The 17,435-nt window shown below is 34.2% G+C and overlaps 2 protein-coding genes and 1 pseudogene across 2 annotated transcripts; all 3 read left to right on the top strand.

The window, feature by feature from the left end:
- The first annotated feature begins 5,974 nt into the window (after positions 1-5,974).
- Positions 5,975-9,103, top strand: LOC140816923 (uncharacterized). The gene is made up of 5 exons (XM_073176432.1): positions 5,975-6,334; positions 6,456-6,594; positions 7,830-7,915; positions 8,200-8,340; positions 8,546-9,103. Exons 1-4 carry the CDS (start codon positions 6,032-6,034, stop codon positions 8,323-8,325), a joined length of 654 nt encoding a protein of 217 aa, XP_073032533.1. The 5' UTR covers positions 5,975-6,031; the 3' UTR covers positions 8,326-8,340; positions 8,546-9,103.
- A 396-nt stretch (positions 9,104-9,499) lies between these two features.
- Positions 9,500-13,607, top strand: LOC140817301 (ABC transporter B family member 2-like; annotated as a pseudogene).
- Positions 13,608-13,877: 270 nt separating this feature from the next.
- Positions 13,878-17,410, top strand: LOC140816572 (uncharacterized membrane protein At4g09580-like). The gene is made up of 4 exons (XM_073175923.1): positions 13,878-14,474; positions 15,818-16,088; positions 16,164-16,334; positions 16,973-17,410. Exons 1-4 carry the CDS (start codon positions 14,233-14,235, stop codon positions 17,099-17,101), a joined length of 813 nt encoding a protein of 270 aa, XP_073032024.1. The 5' UTR covers positions 13,878-14,232; the 3' UTR covers positions 17,102-17,410.
- The last annotated feature ends 25 nt before the right edge of the window (positions 17,411-17,435 follow it).

Raw genomic sequence — 17,435 nt, 5'->3', positions numbered from 1 at the left:
GCATTAATTTAAAAACAAAAATCAATCATTTAATGAAAATTTCAAATAATTTAATTAAAAAATTCTCATAATTTTAATTTATAGATAATAATATAATCACAATCATTTTAAATTGTCAAATTTTTTTTTCAGTTGGCTTCGAAAATGATAGAACTTTAGGAGTAAAATGATTTTTACGTGTGTTTTGATATTGGCAAATTACTCGTGATTTGGTGGCTTTTGAATTTATCAAACATAATTAATGCGGGCGCATTAGCTGCGGGATCCCTAACTGTAGGAATTTATGCAATCTTTTGACTTCTACAGATTGTAGCTGGTAGTATAATTAAAAGACCCAATCCTTTAAACTTCTCAGTTTGAAAATTTTATTTTAATCCGCTTAAATTTGAGGGAATGTTGGTGAAAAATCTCCAATCAAAACATTTCTTTGGGTTCACTCCATACACACAAAATTGTGGTACTATGTCATACAAAATGTGGTACACTCTCGTAAATTTGAAGATGCTGGGGGATAAAATTAAGAAACTGAATTCACAGTAAATTACTTTTTAATACGACTAATTGTTACTACTTCACTTCGATCATTACCACTGTCTTCGGTCGCCGTCGAAAATATTAATTAATTTATCTGGCAGAGACGATACATTTGAAATGGCAAAGACAATATAAGCAATCGAGAGAAGTTTGAAAATGTGTATGCACATCAAAAGAAGGGTAGGAGAAGTTTGGCAATATCTCGAGAACAGTTGGTAGTTAACTAATTCTCTTGCAGGTGAACAATACAACTTACAAGTGATTTATTCGATTATACATTATGATTAATAATTGTACAAGTGATTTATTCGATTATACATTATGATTAATAATTGTATAGCATTGGGCCACGTTTGATTTTTTTATGTTGTCCAATATATTAAAAAATATGATCAACGCTTAGAGCATTGCTTTAAAAGCATGATCAAACTAATCCTTACAAGTGTTGAACACTCGAAAAAGTAGCAAGGAGTTAGGCTACATTTTGTGCGTGGAAAGATATTTAATTGCCCATTGGAAGTACAACACTCGAATGCGGGCCATCTTACTATGAGCAACTAGTCTAAGAAAATCTATGCTAATCTCTGCAGGTATATCTTATTTATTGTTGGTGTATCGTTTTTTTTTTCAACAAAATAGTAGCGTAAGTTTAAAATTTTTATGTTTTGACAATCAAAATTTCATTGGATGTTGTATGATTTAAGTTATTTATAGGGCGTTCATATTTGATTTAGCATACGAATGACCTACTGGAATTAATCATATTTTTTAATATCATGAATCAGGTCCGCGATTAGAAACTGAATTTTTCGTGTATCATTAGAATTTCAGAAATATGGAGACCGTGCGGACGCTTCGCGGTGGCTCAGCGGCAGCGCACGGTGGTGCTTGTGGAGGAACGAGTTCAGTCATGTGAGAAGATACAAGGAAATGATTTTTGGTGGACAAAAACTTTTATGTAAATTTATGTTATTTCACATAACATTTAATGACATATTTATAAATTTAATTGTTAATCTAATCAGAACTCTTCTTAAATCAAGATACTGTATTTTTATTATGCAAAAACTCTCATGTAGGTATTTTCTAATTTTATTTAATTGCTCAATTAATTATTATTTAATTAATCTATCTTATATTATTTTAGAATGTTCCATGAGAATTTTGCATTTAGTATTCATTTGAACTTATTATAACCTGATCGATAATTAGATGAAGCCGATTTATCAAATACACAAATTTCGTTCACATAATGAAAATCGAAAATTTCGTATAACAAAATTTTTCACTGTTTCATTTAACTGTTTGTTTTAGTAAAGTACAATGCCAGTTTTGTGAACTTTTTCACTAAAACATACCGTTGTAATTTCCTCTGTTAATTAGCAGTTAAGTTAACTTCTACGACGTCCATCGCATCATTTGTAATCAACTTATAAACTCATTTATAAACAACCTGTTTGATTTCCATCAAATTACAGTAACTAAATTCAACTCATTGAATTTGATATCTCAATGGGAACACATAATCTAATACTCGTCTGGCCCTCAATAATTCATGGAAACAACTAGTCGTGAGTTCACAACTTCATGTGATTTAAAACAACATTTGTTCATATTCAGGCTTATCCTAATTAGTTTAATTCTTTTCATCAACTCATTGATAAAGAACGTCAAAACTCAAGTTTGATTGTACCCAGGATCATAGTAAGAACGTCTAATATCATCTTTTCATGATCCTACATATATCACTGATAGTGTCTATAAAAACATTAAGATATGGTTAGCGGATAGTATGGTGACTTCAACTTATATATCATGACCGAATCTGCAACAGCTGATATATCGAGAGTTGCAAACGAATTCGATAATGATGTTATGTATCTTTGAGTAATAACAGTGACACAATATGTAATTGAGAAAACTCATTTTCAAAATGCAAATGTCTTACTTTGGCCAGAAATTCCATGCACTATTAATTTATCAGATCACATATGATATCTTCACCTTTTGGTAACACAGTGAATCCATGACTACAATGCCTTGAATCATACGTATTCAGAAACTATACCCAATCTCGCCACCTAATGACCCTCAATAGAGTCAGTAAACGAATCAAAGTACATGCTAAGACATAGAGCCTCTATGTTGTCACGAGTCAAAAGACTAATGATATGCAACTACAACCGCGAACATTTCAAATCGATAAGTGATAAGAACTTGGAAATTTGAGGCATGGCAGTTCAGTATATCATCAGATTTCATCAAATTTTATCAAATGATCACTCATATGTATGTATGGACATCTCCAAGTTTTACCAATGAAACATGATGTTTACATCACATATGCTTATTTTAGGCCGTTGAATTGACTAGTAATCAGTTTAGAATATACAGTACGCTTCCTAATGAGTTTCACTATCTCATGACACATATTGATATTCAAGTACTTTATCTATGCATCTTGCGTTAATTTACAAATAAAGTAATATATCATAATTGGATAAACCCGTAAAATAGTATTAAAATAAAAATTGTTTTACATAAGAGTCAATAAAACTCAAGCTATAAGTTGATTCGTTGGACACCTACTCTAATTATTATTAGAGTAAGTCTCTTGTGAGACCGTCTCACGGATCTCAATCTGTGAAACGGATCAACCTTGTCCATATTTACAATAAAAAAAATACTCTTAACATAAAAAGTAATACTTTTTCATGAATTATCCAAATAAAGATATGTCTCACAAAATACGACCTGTGAGACCGTCTCACACAAGTTTTGCCTTATTATTATCTCAACTTGATTAGAAGGCAAATATTAACTGTGAGATTAAGAGACGAGTGAGTCTCATGTGAAACCGTCTCACGGATCATAATCTGTGAGACGGGTCAACCCTATCCATATTCACAATAAAAAGTAATATTCTTAGCATAAAAATGAATACTTTTACATGGGTGACCCAAATAAGAGATCCGTCTCACAAATACGACCCGTGAGACCGTCTCACATAAATTTTTGCCTTAAGAGAAAAAATGCAGAAATGGAGACAAATGCTAAATAATGACAAAATCATAGAAACGAGAAAATTGAAGAAGGCGCGCCGTACGTACAAGAAATTCTAAAGTCTGCTTTAACCACATTAAAAGAATTCATGGGTGCAATCTATAAAATCAGATTTCAATAGATAATAAAAACATAAATCTCAGATTTCATTTGCAATATTTTGAACAAACTTTCTGAATTCAAATGTGATTGTATTATAATTCAAAACCGCATAGTTATTTACTTTTGGAGCAAATTAATCAGATTTCTATGTAAGTTGATTGTTGATCGAACACGTTTCTTCTCATTGCTGATTAGTTTCTCTTGCTCGTAACTTAAAAGTGATTACCAATTCAAATACAAATCAATATGTTTATTACTCATAGTTCATACGACATTAAAATCTTAAATTTTGGAGATGTCTCGAGTTCGAAAGCTGTGTAACAACCAGGATAAAAAAAGAAGCTAAAAAACAACTTATTTAATTAAACCGCACAATATTTCCAAAAAGGCATGTTTGGTGACATTAGCTTTGCAACAATCAATGTCACGTATCACGTTGTTCTTGGCCACCCGAATGGGGTCAATTTTGAATTGCATTATTAAGTTATATGATATTCTTGTTAATACCGAAGGGATAAGCCAGGCAAATAAAATATCTCTTTTTTAAATTGTGACGTATTTAGATCAATAATTGTCGCATTTTTGTTCATGTTTATCGATAATAATATACAAATCTCATATTATATAAGATCGTATTTGAATTGATGTTTCCAAATCCATAGATTTCAAATATATTTTTGTTGTTTTAGAGAAGTAAAATCATAAATTTCAAATTCATTAGTTCCACATTATTTCATATTAATTAAGATGAATATAAATAAATAATATTTAAATTTAAAATTTTATGTATTATTTAATGATTAAAAATAAAAATAAAATTTAAATCTTTATATTTTAAATACATTTATTCAAATTAAAAATAAAAATTGGTAAAAATAAATCAGTGACAAAATTGAAATCGAAAAAGTCAAAGTGGTGAGTGAACACCTTACTTCAAGGTCGGGGATACGTTAATTTCGAGGAAACAAACAAATAATTCGTGTCACACAAGTAGGGGCCCCCTTTTTCTAAGAATCGAATTTCTGAGAAACATCCAAATAACTTCATCCAATTTGTCATATATATATATTTTTTTGTAACCTGGCATCGCGTCCATTGACCGACGACAAATAATTAGAACTAACAAAAAAAAAAATTCGAATCAATTTTATGAGATAAATCTTCTGTTTTAGTCGTTTTTGAAAAAAATATTACTTTTTAAACAAAAAAATATAATTTATTTTTATAAATATGAACATGATTAATTCGTATCATAAATAAAAATTCGTTAGACACTCTCACAAAAAGTGCATGTATGAATTTTTTTATTTTGTTGAAAATGAATTTTAAATTAAATAGGCATAAAACAAAATTAACTTTAGATTATTTTTTTTCTCATTATTATTTTAATGCTTTATTACTATATAACGATAGCATGCAATTGAAACAGCGGGTTACAATAATTGTTTAAATAATTTGAGTACACTGACGAAAATACTCATTCTTTTATTTAATAAAAAATAAAAATTATCATGACACCAATTTTATTATCCACTCATAATTATCATATCTCAAATCCTTTTAAAATTCTAATTACAGAAATATTATGCTCGATATATTTTTGCTATTTGGGCCCAATTGAATAGGTCAAAATGTGAAATCGCCACCATTGTTGAATTATTCAAACGCTTTGGTTCAACAGTCAAAGTTAAACTACAAACGGGTCGGATACGGTTGAGTTGAAGTGCTGGTCCAAGTCCACACAGTGTAAGATGTAAAATACATTGTCTTATTTCATTTAATTGTAAAACATTTTTTTTCGGGTAAAATCATCCATAGCGTATATACATTTTTTTTTTATCTGTTTAGATTTAAATGAACAATTAATGAATATAGAAAACCTTGATTTATGAAGTTATCCATTTGTACAGTATTCTTTTTAACGAGGTTAAAAGTGCTATGAAACCATATAGAAAAGAACATAAAAAAACTTATGTAAGACGGTCTCACAGGTCGTATTTTGTGAGACATATATATAATTTAGGTCATCCATGAAAAAATATTATTTTTTATGCTGACAATATTATTTTTTATTTTGAATATCGGTAGAGTTGATTCGTTTCAGATAAAGATTTGTGAGACCATCTCACAAGAGACATACCCAAATATTTTTTGCGGAAGATTTTTTTTCCTACTACCCCCAAATTATTGCTCTCTTTTAAATGGGCTTCATGGGGTTACATGGGCTAGACCTAACAATCAAGGAATTTCGGCCGAAATGTGGAATAGTCGGTCCAAACGTAGAGCCTACCATTCTCAACTCTGTTGTGTGACACCCAGCCCCATTTCACAAATGGTAGAACACGACGACAGCTCTCCGAATTTCGACACCACCTCTCCGCCGCAGATCACAACCGGTGGCCTCATCATATCAAAAACAGATGCCATCCGCTCTTTCCTCGAAGCGGCCTCCGCGGACCGTCACCTGTCCCAAGATCTCAGAGATCTATCCTCCTCTCTTAGTGTGCACTCATCCATCCCGTATAAATCCCTGAAAAGTATCTGGATTGGTTCGGATCCGGAAACCCGGTCCGATTTATCAGCTATCCTCCATGGTTGCAATTTCGTCTTGGCTAGCCCAAAACCCAGGGAGAAGGTATACTCTATTAGAATTTTCCATGATCACATAAAATTTTATGTGGCTTTCAATTCCAAATAATAGTTTCTTGGATATAGTGTTGAACTTGAACATACTGCCATTTGGTATCAATTCATAGGGTGAAGAGTTGAAGGCGAGGTTGGCAAGACTAGCTGAGTTGGCGGAAAGAAAAATGTACGAAGAATTGGTGAAGGACATCACTCCTAGAAAGAGTGAAGAAGAGCCTTTTTCTTCTTATAAAGATCAAATAGGCTTCGGTACATTTTCTTTTCCACATGTATTATTACTTTCTTTTTTAAACTGTCTTAACCGGTTCTTTCATTTAGAGCTAGTATTGAGTTCTTTAAACGTAAAATGCCCTCCAGGGTATAATTCCAAACATTCGACGAGGTCAAAACTTGCTATTTTTAGTGGGACTACCTTTGAATATCAGAATCTTTTTGCTTTTTGACAAGTGTAGTTGTTCTGCTTGGCTAATATTGGAACTGCCCCCGACTGCCTATAAGTTTAGTTTTTGCATTTTTCTGAAATTTATTTTAAATGTTGTAGTAGTGCTCCAATTTTACCTTGTGGTGCTAACGAGGTGCGTATTGCTTTCTACTATTCTTACTTTGTTTACACAGCACCTAGCCTTCTCTGTTCCATTCTCATTTTTGGCCTCGTGGCATTAGAGAGTCTAGAGGCTCGTAAGTTCAAGGACCATGGATAGGAGAGTTGTAGAGAAAAAGGTAGTCGATTATTTAACGGAAACAGCTGTTTTTCTTTTACTCACAGCTGTTTCTTGTCTAATTTCACACTGCTTTTTTATATCATGTAAATATTTTGATGAATTGACTCGCATTCAGCCAAATGTAATAGGAACTCATTCTTAGTGAGGTATGTATATTGTGATTTTTTGCTTTTCCATTTTATTAATTAGAAGTTCACTGTGTTTCTGAAGAAAGGAAAATGGGTCCAGAAATAAAGAAAACTATTATTTCTACCTCTAATGATATTATTGAAACTGTTTTGATTTTGTCTTCTAAATTGTATATTTCTAGACTGTATTTGGAATAATGGATTGAAGGATTTTAATGTTAAGTATTTTAGGTTAATGATACTAGATTCAATTTTTTTGAGGAGATGCTAAATTCATTTCAGTTACTTGGGATATGGAGAGTTACATTGAGTTCGAATTATTCCATTGCATTTTTTACCTCATGCATCAATGTTTATAATGGATCCGAGTTAAATAAGAGAGTTATATTAGATCCAAATATATTCAAATTCCCCAAGTCCTTCGATCCTAACACGGCCTTGAAGAATTTCTGTTATATAAGCCATTCCCGTTGATACCTATTCCTCCTCCCTTTAACTCTGAACATTCTGATTTTTGGGTTGTTGATGGTTATAATGCTAATTTGTCTCACTTATTCATTTCAATTATGTGTTGTCTTCATGCATCTACGTCACTAAAATGACTTCCAATCAACCATATATGGTGATTGAACAGGGCTGCATGTAGTTCTTATAATGTTTACTGGATACTTGCTCGGATATGCTGCATTCAGAGCCTTGTTTAGCCACAGTCTTTCCATGGTAACTCCTCTACTCGATCAGTCTCATAAATTTGTTTTACTTTTAACATTTCAATGCAAAAGAGATTAGTTTCTAAAACAATTTTCCCCCTCAAGATAAAGTACCTTAGTGTGTCTCACTTTTGGTAATAATGATGCCTCACCTTGAGTCACAAACCTAGACTTCAGGCTTCCTAACTCCAAATTACTTTTACCAAGTTCTCACGTTCATCTTTGCTTCAGTGTTGTAGTTAATTTTTAACGTCCAGCTAACATGGGTCATACATGTATTTTTTATATACTCAGAGTGCTGCTGGAGGCATTCTAGGTCTGGTTTTGGGCATGTTGGTGGAGACTCTTCTGTTTATAGTAAGATCTACCAGTGAAGATCGAAGGAGATCCACTTCTAAAATGATAAAGAAAAATCAATAGGCTTCATGTCAAGAGGTTATTCATTAATTCATTCATTTAATCTATCGATTATCTTGGCAGAAAGAGAAGAGGAGAGAAACTTTTGATTTAACAACTGTTTGGAGGACTAAACATATGTTTGCTTCTGAATTTCTTGTATAGTTAATATTTATTTGTATTTTTTTGTCTGCTTGGTTATGCCAACGAAATGATAAAATTGATATATTGCCTTTTGATTTAGATTCCCTTGTCCGTGTGGCATCAAGGATGGTTTGACTCCGATGAATCAGTTGAAACACCCGTATGCCTCCCACCTAAATCATATCGGGGAAATCCATGTATTGTATGGAACACCCATGTATGGAAGACAGTCGAAACGTTTCACAATGCTTCTGATGATATGGACTAATTTATTTATCACTTAAATTTGTCTACCATATCACATATAAGAGTAGTTGATGAGCATGCTGCTGACCTATATAATGGGAAGTCATAAAGTTTCTCGGTTCTTCCAAATACTAGTTTTATCTCAAAATTTAAATGGAATTATGACTAGCGGATGAAGAACATGAAAATGAGATGTATCGAGCAAGGCATAAATCCACCATAATGGAATTATTCTTTATTTCATCATTTTATTACTCACTGAATAAATAACCACGTTTGTCACTCTATCCGAACATAGCCAAGGGTTCGGACCAGTTTAATTTTACCCAAACCAGACTTTGGAAAACGAGGAGCTGTACATTTGGTTAAAATCAATCAGGTGTCTCATTTTGCATGTGCAAAATCATAACATTTGAAAAGCTAATAAGCACATATCTTAATATCAGATGTTACTGAGAACCATAAAGAGTTTATCAAGGAATTATGGAATTGTATACGAGTATATCCAAAGTCCATTTTCTAGCCGAGAATACCTGGTTTTGTATAGCCTACTTTAGGTTTCTTTTCCATTTGAATATTAACTGTGAATGACAACACTTTGATTAATTCTTCGGCACATTTAGATTGCATCTAGATTGATTGATTCGAGCATATGTTAAACTTAGATGGAATGATTTGATTTGGAGAATAGGCCATCACATCACATAAACTAACAAATACTTGGATTTGAAGCCAAGTTCTTGTGGCAGACCAAAAGATGTAAATAACGCGAAGTGTGAAGTGTAATTAGAACCGAGTTTCAGGCAGAATGGAGAGTTCCTGTCCGATTGTGGTCTGACATGTTGATGAGCCTGCAGCAAACAGGCCCCATACGCGAGTATGTGAAGGCCTTCTTTAGTGCGTGGTTCTTCCTGGACATTTTTGATATGACGGAAGAGGACCGGCTCTTCGATTTCATGAAAGGGCTCCAACCTACGGCTCTAACCTACGCCAAATTGTCCAAGACTGAGGGGCGGAACATGCAGCTAGCCTGCTAGATGGAAAGTACTTAGCCAGTGGGAGTCGAGACCAATCATTCACTTAAAATAAATTCATTCAAGTAAAATGGATTTGCAATCAACGACTTCAAATAACTCAAACCAAGCACACAATTTACCAATAAATTTATTTCACAATTGATTTTACATTTTTTTTTTAAAATCATATGAAGGATGGATATATACGTCACCCTTTCCCTTACCCTCTTAATAAATAAATACTAACATCATTAGCCCTCAACTCTGTTCAGTTTATAAGGTCAATTGCATTAAATTAATGAAATTGGGTGTGATAAATATCATTCGATACCGTGAATCCAACACAAACACACGCATAATCCCAAAGATAAAAGAAAATGGATTTAGAAATGACCCATGATAAACATTCTTCCCCAACACTGGACGTTTTCTGTAGCAAGTTATAACGAGCTGGAAGAAGAAGCAGAAACTTCAATTCTTGAGACTATTCGCATTTGCAGATGGGTACGATTACTTGCTGATGTTTCATGGGATCGATAGGTGCATGTGTCCGATGCTTCTGTCCCGATCTTCTTAATTTTCTCTGGGAAGGTGATCGATCTCATCGGACTGGCTTACCTTTTCCCCAAAGAGGCTTCTCATCAAGTTGGCATGGTATGCATATGCACACACACTCTTCTTCCATATTATGACATGTTTAGCGGGGGAAAATGCATTTAGAATCATGCATAATATTTTGAAAATACTTTTAAATAGTTTTCAGAGAAGAACATGTTTTTTTTCCCTAATTATTTATGTAGTTAACAAAGACTAATAAATATATCTTCCATTCTACAGAATAATTAACTCTAATTAAATCATTAAAGATTAATAAAATAGTAAAAAAATAATCGGGGGCCTGACGTTATCTGTTGATGTCATTTGTTTCTTGTTGCATGCATGAAGACTATTTTGGGTGATTTATTATTTGCTGATTTTGCTTGCCTTGGATTTTGTATGTCTGAGCATAGCTTTACTATTTTCATCTTGGACAGGTAATGATAGAAAGTCTCGTTATCCCTTCGAATAAAAACAATAATATTCTTATATTTTCTTTTTTTTTTTAAAATAAAATAAAGATTTAGAGAGATGGCATACGTGAGATCCATGCTAAGTCAAGATATTAGCCAATTTGACATTGAGGCTTCCACTGGAGAGGTCATTTCTGCCATTACAGCGATATTATTATCGTCCAGGATGCTATTTCTGAAAAGGAAACCTTCATTATTTTATTTCCTCGACGTCTGAAAACCTTATTATTATTATATTAATTTTATTTTGTATATGCAAAAATGTAAATTTATTACGTGGGAGCGACTGTTTTGTTCTTCTTTTTCAACACGACCCAACGTACTGGTACATTCTTTAACGTTGTTACTCGGTCGTCCTAGCTAGGGCATTTATCATTGAGTTGATTACGTCGTTCTCATTGTGTCCATGCATTCTACTTTTCCTCAAATTCCTTGACTTCTTCTCTTTTTTTTTCCTTCAAAACATATATGCGATTATTTAGTGGTCTTGTATTGTCTAAAAATAAAAGTTTAAAATCATTTATAAGATGTTTAAAATGATAAATCGATCAGTTCGTAGAAAAATGACTAATGTGTTCTAGATGCTACAAAGGCCATTGTACAGCCGTCCTTGCAAGGACATAAAATAAGGTCACCTTATTATTGAGACCTCTTGTCAAAAGTTAGAGCTCATAGCAGGTGGCCAAACAACATATACATGTATTTTGGTCGGGAGATTTAGATAATATTTGCAGGTGGGGAACTTCTTGCATAATTTCATCTGTTTCATCGCAGGATTTGCTATTGGTTTCCAAAGGATTTAATTTGGCAAATCAGTTTGGTAACACTTCCGATAGTGCCAATGACTGCATTTGCTGGACTCTATGCTTGTGTTGCAACTGGCCTTATTGCTAGTGCCTGAAAATCGTATGCCAAAGCTGGAGAAATCTCTGAAGAGGTATATAAATATAACAAATTGATAGAGTCTTGAGATATGTGGGAGATATACAACAAATCATACAATTCAACCTTTTGTATCACTGTTGAATTATCATGTTCGTACATGGGAGTATTGATCATATACCTTTACAAGGAAACATATTATTGGATGGAAATGATGTTAGGGAGTTGGATTGAAAGTGGTTAAGGCAGCAGATTGATTTGGTAAATCAAGAACCTGCTCTTTTTGCCACAACGATAAGAGACAATATTCTCTATGAGAAAAACGATGCTACCATTGAAGAGATCACAACCGCAGCAAATCTTGCAGATGCCATTAAGTTCATCAACAACATTACTGATAGATTTCAAACAAAGGCACTCCTTTCGGTAATTCAAACATTTTTTAAGCCATTGATTGGTTATGCTTTACTATAAAATTCAAAGATGATATTTAGGTCACGAGCGAGGAGTTCAACTATCTGGTGAACAAAAACAAAGAATTGCAATAGCGCATGCCATAGTATAAAATCCGTCAGTCTTGTTGTTGGATGAAGCTACTAGCTCACTTGATGCTGATTCAGAAAAGAGCGTGCAGGAGGCTCTTGACTATGTGATGGTCGGAAGGACGTCAGTCGTTTATAGGAATGTTGCTCAATAAGCTGCTCTCCTAAGAAACTAGAAGATTGAGAGAAGAATTACAGAAGTGGAAGAATTTGAGAATTTTTATTTCTGAATCTCCCCCTGCGTACATGGGTGTTTATGCATTTATATATTATATGCATTGACTAATTTCTTTTTTCTATTGACTATTTTGAAGTGGTTACATAGTCCACTAACTTCCTAGGAAAACTAATTTTCATCCTTGTGCTGTTGGTATGCTCTTCAACTCCCCTAATCGTATCAGTGGTGGTGGCACATCGCCTGTTGACTATTAGGAATGCTGATATTATAGCTGTCGTACAGGACGTGCTACAGTAGAAAGACGAAGATTGTAAATGATGTTGGAGAAGAGGTTCATGTGGTGGATCATGGATGGTACTATTGAGCTCCATGACGTCGGGTTAACTACCCCTCAAGAAAAAATATTCTAATCTTCGAGGACTTTAACCTAACGGTGCACTCTGGAAAAGCATGGCACTTGCTGGGCAAAGTGGATCCGAGTAAAGTTCTGTGATCGCACTCATTCAAAGGTTCTATGATCCTACGTCAGGAAAAATCTTGATTGATGGTAAATCAACTTATTTTGTAGATAGTAATGAGTACTTAAAACTCAAGTCTAGTTATATCAGAAGTATATTAGTTCACTTCTAATGATCATGATCCTCTTGGCCACACATACAGGGAAAGACATCAAGACACTAAAATTCAAGTCATTGAGGAAACACATCGGCTTGGAGCAACAAGAACCAGCCCTCTTCGCCTCGTCCACTTATTGTTTATGGCAAAGAGGGATCATCAGAGGACGAGGTGATCGAGTCAGCAAAACTTGTGGACGCGCATAAATTCATCAATGCACTTCCTGAGGGATACTCGACTAAAGTTGGGGAACGAGGCGTTCAACTCTCTGGCGGCCAGAAACAAAGAGTAGCCATTGCAAGAGCTATTTTGAAAGACCCTTAAATCTTGATCTTGGATGAAGCTACTAGTGCCCTTGACGTCAAATCGGAACACATGGTTTAACATGCTTTGGATAGATAATTGAAGAACAGGACTACAGTTGTGGCACATAGATTTTCGACCATAAAGAATGCTGATATAATATGTGTTGCAAGATAGGAAAATCGTAGAGCAAGGGGCTCATTCTACTCTTATGGAAGGAGAAATACGTTATCTGCAATACGACAGACGGTCAACGTTTCTCCTAGATTTCGCAATACCCTGTCATTATTATTGGTTTACTATCACGTAACTCATTTCCCATAATTCTCAATTCTTTTTCAATGATTCTTTTCTTTTTTACAAAAAATTCAATAATTTATAGATTTCCCATTAATTTTAATCAGTATCATTAAATCAAGCTCTTAAATTTTCAATCAATCAAATCTAATACCTTAAATATCTCAACGAAAGATATTCACTGGATTTGAAATCAACCATTGTCTTAAGCGGTAAAGATTAGATTTTGAGATGAAATCGGGGTGTGTGTGTGTATGTGTGTTGTTGCTTGATTTGTATGTAAGTGAATGAACGAATATTCGCAGCACGTCTCTTGTCCAGTCCCTATATTAATATGGACAACACACAATAACTCACATTTAACTCAGGCCTGAGATTTTATGGAAAGAATAAAGGGTGGGAGAGTGTCTCCAAAGCAAAGAAGAAGAAAGCACTCGTCCTCTCCACCTCTTCATCGAATCTGAACAAATTTTCGATAATTGAAAAAATTCGCAGAATTTGTGTTACATGCATGTATGCTTGAATGTATTGTCTTCTACTTTCTTATTTCTAAAGACAATACTTTCCAACAACCCAGATAAGAAAAGGCGACGCCCGAGCTTTATTTTCGATTGATTTTAATTTTTGAGTTCGAGAAAATGGAAGCTGAATCGGAAACGACGGTGTCATTGTCGAAATCTGGGAATGACAGTGATGTAATCAGGGAGAGAAATGAAGCGAGATCTGGGAAGTTCCCGCTGACGGTGTGGGAGGTGATGGCGGTGAGCGGCGTCGTGTTGGGGTTTGTGCTGGGGCTATTGGGGCTTTACTTGACGTTGCCCGCATCTGATTACAGCTTTCTTAAGCTTCCTCGTACTCTCCAAGACCTCCAGATCCTCAGGTTCTCAGAATTTTTGGTTGCTGCTTTTTTCTTTCTTATTTATCGGGATATTTTTTATTCATTACTGTTGTTGATGTCTAGATCTTTTAATTAGTTATGCTGGTATAATTGTAAAATAGATTGGTTATTTATCTTTCTGGATTGTGGAAATAAGCATTTGGGAATCTGAGATCAGGTTAGATTATCTGAAAAGAGACTTTTCTTTTTTCTTTTTAACTAGGTTTTGCAGCATATATTTTGATTTCTAATCTTGTGGTCTTCCGCTTCAAATTACGGGCGAAGTTATCATTTTGATTTACAGATGCATGCTGATGCTTTCTGTCATTCGGTTTCATCCGAAACTTGATGGTAACTTTGTGTGGTCACAAGATTTTCAGTGTGAAACTAATTTACGCAATTTCTCATCGTCATGTTGGTTGTTGGAACTTCGAACAAAAATGTACTCGTGGAATAAAAATTACTGGTGAATTTCTTGGAGTTTCTTCCACTTTGTTTACGTGATGAACATTAATTTTTAAAAGAATTGTGCTTCATTTTGTGCTAGAGGTTTACTTTTCCTTATTTTGAATTAGCAAAATCAAATTAAAAAAACAAAGACATCACTTGCATGCATTTGAGTTTGAAATAATGTAGTTGAGATCCACTTTTTGTGAGAAATGGATCACGGGGATGTATTTTTGTCGTAGTTACTCACTAACTGCATAAAGGATTAGACTTGCAAGGACATTGGTAAATATTGTAAAGGAATATAGCTTGGTAATTGCATCATGAAGCATGGCCATCAGTCCCTTGCAAAGTAAAATTTTGTGTCATTTCTATTTATATACTCCAACCATGTTACTCTGGAAATTTGAGTGTCAGTGAACTGCAAAAGGTTTTGTATAACAGTTCATTCGAATTTCAATCACTAAGAATTTAAAATCATCTTCATAAATTTTCTATTTCTCTGTCGTGCTTCAATTTCAACTTCGGGCTTATTTTTATGTCATGTTATATCTGTGATGATTCTCATCGGATGTTTGTTAACTTGTTCTGTATTTGCTTAAAGTCTTGGTTAATTGAGCAAAATGTGTAGCTCCTGCATACCCATATACACAGAACAAATTGGGTAGGCAGCACATGCACTGGAATATGCGTCCTGTTCAAGAGTCAGTCTAGTAATTTGTGTTGTCTAATCTTTTTCAGTCATATTTCATTTTCTTGTTATATTTGTTTGCTTTTTGTTCTATTTTGTAATTTTGGTAAGTTTATAAATTTTTTTGCTGGAATAATACCCTTAATTTTTTTTAAGGATAACACCCCTGATCTGTGTGATACTTATTAATTTTACTTCTTTCCCGAAGGGATGACCTGGAGAGTTATACAAGGGACTACACCATACAGGTTCTTGTGGGGTACAATCTGGTCTACATATTTATGCAGACCTTTATGATTCCAGGAACAGTTTTTATGTCCTTACTTGCTGGTGCACTTTTCGGGGTCGTCAAAGGTGTAGTTCTTGTCGTGTTTGCAGCAACTGCCGGTGCATCTTCTTGCTACTTTTTATCTAAATTAGTTGGCCGACCACTTGTCTTCTCTCTTTGGCCTGACAAATTAACACTTTTCCAGTCCCAGGTGACTTTCGACTCACCTGAGTTATATTTTCCTTCGTAACATCTATTGGAATAAGAAAGGTTTTTTCATGCACAGGTTGCTAAAAGGCGTCGACGGTTGCTCAACTACATGCTTTTCCTTAGAGTGACCCCTACACTTCCGAATACATTTATAAATTTTGCTTCTCCAATTGTGGATGTCCCATATCATATATTCTTCTTGGCTACCTCCATTGGGCTCATCCCTGCAGCATTCGTTACTGTTCGGGTATCACTTCTCGCTTTATTACTCTTGTTCAGTTGGATGCTTTTAGTCATATCTCTATTATTGGAAGTGTTGCTGGATGGACATATTAACATTCTGGCATGATAATTATATTTTTCATCTTTATAAGAAATAGCGATATTTGATCGCCAAGATGATGGGATATTGATGACGAAATAATGAATTTGAGATTCTTCTGGATCTTAGGTTCCATATGACAAACACCCTTGCTGCGTTAGGATCTTGAATTAATAACTAAAAATTCCAAGGAAACCATGTTCTTTTGCTTCGTGATAAAGGAAAATATGAATCAAATTCTTGTATAAATATTTTCCACGATATACTTTTGTTTCACTTTTATAGTTCGATATATCCATATATATGGAGGTTGTTTTTGCTTGCCAAGAAGTACATGACAATCAAACTTCATTGATTTTGCATCTCCTTTTCACTTTCCTCCAGAAAATCAAGAATCCAACATAGCGTAGAAATGTAAGAGATGCAAAGGCAAAAACTTGGTAACAATAATGTAGAGCATACGTTAATTGTCACACCACTGGCCGATATGCGTTTCTTTTAAATCTGAATTTTGGTTATTGAAGCTAGCGCATACAGATTAGTAACCATCTGGGCTTGTGTAGGCTGGAATCACCCTAGGCGAGTTGCAATCAGTTGGTGATCTCTATGACATCCAGTCTATAGCCATCATGTTCGTTATAGGGGTAATAACAGTCACTCCCACATTATTGGGAAACAAAAGCGAATCTTGATGGTACAGTTGAGATACACTGGATTGTTTCCTCCAATCAACTCGACCTTGGGAATCTCTGATGACTGATGAGTAAGCACCATTTGATGAGAACTACAAGAGATGTTTAGAACTTTATAACATTGGCTGGAAACTTGGAAGGACATATCATTGAGCATCAATGGTAAATAAATTGTTATGTTACTAGATCATGTGAAAAAGAGAGTGTTCTCTCGTGTTGTATCATTTAAGTGGGTACTAGCATTCTCTTTCGTTGTATCGTTTTATTTATTTCATGTTGAAGTGGTTATGTATAGTTTTCCTTTGTCAACCGTGTTGTGAATTGTGATGCACAG

This window comes from Primulina eburnea, chromosome 16 (assembly GCF_022965805.1).
Source record: "Primulina eburnea isolate SZY01 chromosome 16, ASM2296580v1, whole genome shotgun sequence".
Classification (NCBI taxonomy): Eukaryota; Viridiplantae; Streptophyta; class Magnoliopsida; order Lamiales; family Gesneriaceae; genus Primulina; species Primulina eburnea.
Note: the sequence above shows the minus strand (reverse complement) of the source record. Positions and strands in the feature narration are given on the sequence as shown.

Coding starts and splice junctions, on each gene's coding strand:
- LOC140816923 (XM_073176432.1), top strand. CDS start 6,032: ATGGTAGAACACGACGACAGCTCTCCGAATTTCGACACCACCTCTCCG. Junction 6,595..7,829: donor TAAAGATCAAATAGGCTTCG/GTACATTTTCTT, acceptor GTGATTGAACAG/GGCTGCATGTAGTTCTTATA. Junction 7,916..8,199: donor TTAGCCACAGTCTTTCCATG/GTAACTCCTCTA, acceptor TTATATACTCAG/AGTGCTGCTGGAGGCATTCT.
- LOC140816572 (XM_073175923.1), top strand. CDS start 14,233: ATGGAAGCTGAATCGGAAACGACGGTGTCATTGTCGAAATCTGGGAAT. Junction 14,475..15,817: donor CAAGACCTCCAGATCCTCAG/GTTCTCAGAATT, acceptor TCTTTCCCGAAG/GGATGACCTGGAGAGTTATA. Junction 16,089..16,163: donor TAACACTTTTCCAGTCCCAG/GTGACTTTCGAC, acceptor TTTCATGCACAG/GTTGCTAAAAGGCGTCGACG.